Below are 6157 nucleotides of genomic sequence, written 5' to 3' on the forward strand. Positions count from 1 at the left end.
TGGTTAAATTACTGGCAAATTCTCAATCTTTCAGTCGGAAATTATGATGATTACCAGTAATGCTCGTCGTTAACTAGTACTGTACCATGGAAGCCAAACCAAATTTTGCATAAATTGAATTTTTCATTGCATGTAAAGCCAGACAAGAATTGAGTGTGCTGCATACCATTTGCTTTAATATTTTCCATAATACAAAAGCACAACAACAGAGATTCAGAGAACAAGAAAAGATGCCAGCCATTTGAAAAGGTTCAACATTATCAATATATTTTCGCACTACCTCTGAAAGAAGGGAATATCCACAGGCCCCTACATACCCTCTCACCATCACCATAAACAGAATTACAATGAACAAAATTAATAATAATAATAATGAGACAGAAGAGGTTGAAGTTGGAAGTAAAGAAATTCATCGACAGGATGGAGTATATGCTCGTGTATGCTTGAGCCAAGACATATATGAGCACTGACTGATATATAATCCTACATTGTACTACTACTTTTGTTTTGAAAACTTGTTACTGTCCTGGTTGTTCGTTTCTCTTGGTACTCTTTGAATGCTACTTCAAAATAAGGGATCCTTTTCATATCCTTGCCACTCGGAAAATGTGTACTTATAATCATCTCCTTCTGCAAAACCGATACTAGGATCCTTCCCCTCCCTAATTACACACCTAACTCTTTCTATCCTCTCAAGAACTCCATTCACTGCTAAATCAAATGCATCCTCGAAAGACTCTAATCTGGACCTGGGATCTGAATAAATTATATTTGGAATGAGCCCTATAACTTCCTCTCTCATGGCCAATTCTTTATCCTTTGAAATCCCAAGCAATATCTTCTCCACGCTCCCGTTCCAGTTTTTCACATCCTTAACAGGTATATACACAGAATACTCGGTACCATTCCCTGGTAGATGCCACAAATATTGAGCATAAGCAGTACCGGGATGAAAGAAAACCGGAATACAACCAGCCAAAATGGAGTCAAAAATGGATCGCCTAGTGTAGGAATCCCCCGGAGGCTGTAAACAATAAACCGACCTCCGAAACACCTTCATAAGATTGACTGGGTTGTCACACTCGTTCCCTTCTGAACTACAATTTATAAATTTGCAAGCTTTTGAAGATCTGCATTGTTCAATAACCACACCTCGAACAGAATTGCTGAGGTCAGGACGTGGTGCGCCAGCAAAAGTAAACAGATAACTCCGGTCTTGGGTTCTCACACTGCTTTGCCACTCTATGACTTGACTGTCTTTGAAAGGATGAAAGTTTGTTGGATATGGTATTGCAAAATCATTTTTCCAAGAGCTTGATTCAACCGACATCATTGTCATGTTCTGGGATTCAGGCAGAAACCTAAACTTGGTACCCCAATCAGAGGCATCGTCTGTTTGCCTTCTGAAATCCCAAGAAATCCTCCCCGCAACCAAGAAATGGTCTCTGCCCCACATTTTCTTCCACTCCGGTCTTTCTACCAGCCAATTGAGAAGGTCCTTCCCAGGAGAGTCCCTCACGGATATGTTGGGACTCCATAGGTATTGACTAATATCTAGACCGGCATAATATGGCACAAAAATTGCAGAGGCCAGAGACGAATCATTGGTCAAGCACTCGTACCGCTTCATCTTGTTGTGGAAAATGACTTCTAACGAGAATTGGTTCGTGGAAAACCAACTCTGGTTTGACAAAACCCCTTGGGAGTTCTCAATTTCGGTACCGAGACCCAAGTTCGCCAGGTAGGGGCACATGTTGGAGTTGGTCCCTCTGGTAAGAGACTGACAATTCTTGAGCAAACCATAGTTAAACCGGCTTGGCAGATTATGTACATACACATATCTACCCAGGCAAGTATCTGCATCACTCTCTTCTCCTACGCTTTCGTCCGTGACAGACTGATTGGTGGCTAAATGGGTTTGGTTCTCCGAAACAGCAACTGGGTTTATTTGGTCGAGTGAGAAGGGGAGTTCATTGTCGGCAGGCATCATAGTTGAATAATCAAAGTGGAACAGTACGAAGCAGAGAACAAAGAGGATGAGGAAGACTAACCATAGTTGATGAGAGCATCTTCCGGCGATTGCGTTCTCCATTCACCGATAAAGTGAATTCCAACAAAACAAAAACCTACAAATTAAATGCCATTCCCTCGCAAAAGGATTCTCAGAATGGAGAAGAGCAGAGGCAGAGAGCGTAGCGATAGGAAAAAGAATCGGAAAGGTGGTTGTGTGCTTATTTAAGACCTGAAAATGGGGCATCAAATAAGGCTTTGCGGTTTGCTAAACCTGAAAATGAATTATATTTTTGGGCAAAGCCTCTTCTGCTTGGACGAAATGGAAATTGAGTTTGCACTTCGCAGTAGGGAGCAAACGTCCGTTACTTTATTGGGAACTTACAAATTGTCGTGGGACACTTTAATCTTTATATATATATATATATACAATTTATTTATACTTCTTAGAAAAACAGCTTCTAATGATTTTTAGGATTTATTTTATTTTATTTTGACTAAATATATTAATTAAAGAATGATTTTATACAATTGAGAATACAATTGCCAAAACTCTAAGACGTGGTTTGTTTTTACAGATAAAATAAGATAAAAATTAAAAATTAAATAAAATATTTTAAAATTTCATATTTTATCTTTTGTCTATTCCTTTCTAATTTTAAATCTTTGAATTCAGAGTTCAACTCAAAAAATAATGATCCATACTATATCCCATTTTAATTTTTTATCCTTTTATTTATAGAGAGAAATGCCTAAATGATTGCCCAAATTAGAAAAATGTGAAATATATTGACATTATGAAAAATTATATTTGCAGTTTTAGAGTGTGGAAGTCTCGCATATTATTTTTTAAAAAATAGATATATGGGACATGGGATCCATATAGAAAAATTATTTTTTTAATAGTGAACCCTAATTTTTTTTTTCTTTTTTTTCAAAAAGAGTACATGAGACTTGTGTATCTTAAGACTGTATGTAATATTATTATGGCATTATATACCCCCTCTTTCGGGAAACCTCTCCTGTCTCTAATTTTCTGTGGATCATAGGATTCAAAAAACTGTAATATTTATACACACCCCGTACATACATCAATAAATAATGAATAATGTTGCTTTTCATCTATTGTGTGAGTTTATCATTTAATATTACATTAAGAGATTTTGAGAGAATGATAATAAAAAGAATGATAAATAGATTTTCCCATAAATAATTTCATAAATCACTATGCCATATTAACCAACTAATTTGTTCTTCAATTTTTAAAGCAAGTAATCCCTAAGGTCTCTCTTTAGCGTCCCTTTTGTTTATCTATTAGCTACAACATTGTTTCCTTCCCCCCCCCCCCCCCCCCCCCCCCCCCCCCTTTTTTAAAAGTAAACATCACTCTTTATTCATAATCAAAGAGATTACATATGTTTGTTAGTCTAAAGAACTAGCAATATGAAATCTGAGACTAAATCCCACCAAACAACAATATCACTTAAGTGCATAGCATGTCGAGCTAACCTATGTGCAACTGTATTACCCAACCTTCATATATATTGGATATTACAATTCTAAAAATACTTCATCAAGCTAACAATATCTTTTTGCAGATTACCCAGTATAGACATGGCGTTGTTACCAAATTGGAGAGCTTGCACCATCAAGTAAGAATCACTTTCTAAGACAAGATTAGTGATTCCCATATGCATACATAATTGTAAACCTTGGAAGATTGTAATAAGTTCAATCTCAGTTGGATCAATTACATCATGTTCCTTTCTGCTAGATGCCAATAAAACCTCCCCCTTTTCATCTCGAAGGACTACCCTAACCCAAGCGCAATGCTGATTATAAAAAATGTCATCATCTACATTGACCTTTAGAGCACCTGCTTGAGGGGGAGACGGAGACCAACAATAATGTATCTGACTTAGTTTTTTTGTCTAACTTATTATCTCTCGAAACTCCTTTTGCAAAGACAGAGCTTGTACCACAATTTGTTCAGGTTGTATTTCCTTCCCTTCATAAATATTGTTATTCCTTCTATACCACATACCCCAAGTAATAAGAAAGAATTTTTCTAGATCATAGATACTACCTTGGTCACAAGCCCAGCTAGCTAGATCAGTAAAAGTATCTACTCGACTTACAAATTTCATATTTGGGACATGTTGGTTCCAGCAGTCAACAACATAGGAACAATAGAAAAGGGCATGAACCAAATCCTCCACCTCAGTTCCAAAAAATACACACTTTTCTCATCATCTAATACATGTTTCATTTTCAAATTTTGCAAAGTAGGTAGGCCATTTCTACATGCTTTCCAACTGAAAACTGACTTTATTCAAAACTTTTATTTTCCAAATTTCTTTCCAGACTCATTTCTAACTTGCTGCCATTGAGCTGATCTCCCCCTCGTGAATACCTTTCTTCATATCACAAAATAGATTATAGGCACTTTTGACACTGTATTCACCATCTTTCTCCTTTTTCCATATTAGCTTATCCTCATGATATTCAAGTGTAATTAGGACCTTCAAAACCTTTGCAGCAGTTCTAGGTTGGAAAATAGTTGTTATTTTCTCAAGATCCCACAACCTTGTGTTGCCATCAATGAGACTATCCATTGTTATTTCACTAGTCTGGTATGCATCTTCAACAATAGTCTAAATCATATGTTTATGCCCAGGTAACAAGTAATCTTGCTAGATGTGTACTATCTTCCCATTCCCTACTCTCCATCCACAACCTTCTTGCAATAGCCGCCTAGATTCTCAAATACCTCGCCAAGCGTATGAAGGAGAGTTGCCTAGCTTTGCACCAAAGAAATATGTTTTAGGGAAGTACTTTGCTTTAAAGACGTTGTGCCAAAAAGTAGTATCATCAGACATAATCCTCCATCCTTGCTTAGCCTATAATGTCCTGTTAAAATCCTTAAGATCTTTGAAGCCCATGCCACCCTCCCTTTTTGGTTCACACATTGTTTTCCAACTAACTCAATGTATCTTTGTTCTCTTTCTCTTTCTGCCCCCACCAAAATTTTGCAACCATCCTTTCCAGCTCTTCACATAAGATTCTAAGAAACTTAAAACAACTCATGGTATATGTAGGAATGATCATAGCTACAGCCCTTATAAGTATTTCCCTACTCCCTTAAGACAATAGTTTCTACTTCCAGCTTTGAAGCTTCTACCACACCTTATGTCTCAAATCAGAGAAAGCTTTATATTTACCACAATCAATCATAGGTGGTAACCTCATGTACTTGTCATACTAATGGAAGCTATTCACCCCCTATAGAGATATAAGCTTATCTCGAAGACTAGGTTCAACATTCCTACTAAAAATCATGGAGGTTTTACCTCTGTTAACTTGTTGACCAGATGCTTCATCATATTTCTAAGCAGTTTATGTAACTGCAAATATTAGTTAGGACATTTATTTTATTTAAAACCAACAAGGAAAATGGAATGTAAAGCTAGAGTAAATCAAGAGCAGGAGTGTACAATAAACGAATGGCCAACTCGATCTGATCCAAAATAACCGACCCAATATGGCAAGGGTCTAAAGTCAAAAAAGTTTCGATTATATTCTGAAAGTCATTGAGCCGACCTGACTTGCACCAATTATTTATCCGAATTATCGAAAATATATGTTAAACAACATTGTTAAACTTTGATTAAAATATAAATAAATAAATTGGTAGCAAGTTGTGTTGGAAATTGGGCCAGACCTTTTTGGTTTGAAAAATATTTATTTCAACCCGAAATAAACTTGGTCGATATTTTGGATGGGGTGAACATTCCTGAATCAGAATAAATAGAAGAAGATAACTTGAAAGCTTAAAACTCACGACCTTAACAAGAGGAGTAAAACATAACAAAATTAATACTTAAAACTTATTTGAAAATATTTATATAAAATGGAAAACTTGTATATACTGAGATTTTGGGTATTGCCACTCAAGAACAATAGGTTTATGGGATGGATTACAAAGGCTAACTTAAGAAATAAATGAAAGTTTTGGGCGATGTCTTCTTCATCCATGGCTCTTCCTTGGTTAATTTCGACCTTGGTTAGACTGTTAGCAAATTTTGGTGAAGCCAAGCTTTGGTTAGACTGGATCAGGAAAAACATACAAGGGAGGATGAGATTTCTA

The 6157-nt window shown here is 36.4% G+C and overlaps 1 protein-coding gene across 1 annotated transcript; it reads right to left on the minus strand.

Annotated features, from left to right (window-relative positions):
• Nucleotides 1-240: 240 nt before the first annotated feature.
• Nucleotides 241-2394, minus strand: LOC122315713 (probable xyloglucan galactosyltransferase GT14). Its single transcript, XM_043131818.1, has one exon. The coding sequence runs from the start codon at nt 2090-2092 to the stop codon at nt 566-568; it is 1527 nt and encodes a 508-aa protein (XP_042987752.1). The 5' UTR covers nt 2093-2394; the 3' UTR covers nt 241-565.
• Between the last annotated feature and the right edge of the window lie 3763 nt (nt 2395-6157).

Source organism: Carya illinoinensis, chromosome 1 (assembly GCF_018687715.1).
Source record: "Carya illinoinensis cultivar Pawnee chromosome 1, C.illinoinensisPawnee_v1, whole genome shotgun sequence".
Lineage (NCBI taxonomy): Eukaryota > Viridiplantae > Streptophyta > Magnoliopsida > Fagales > Juglandaceae > Carya > Carya illinoinensis.

Bases quoted from the DNA above. Each gene is read 5' to 3' on its own strand.
- LOC122315713 (XM_043131818.1), bottom strand. From the start codon at position 2,092: ATGGAGAACGCAATCGCCGGAAGATGCTCTCATCAACTATGGTTAGTC.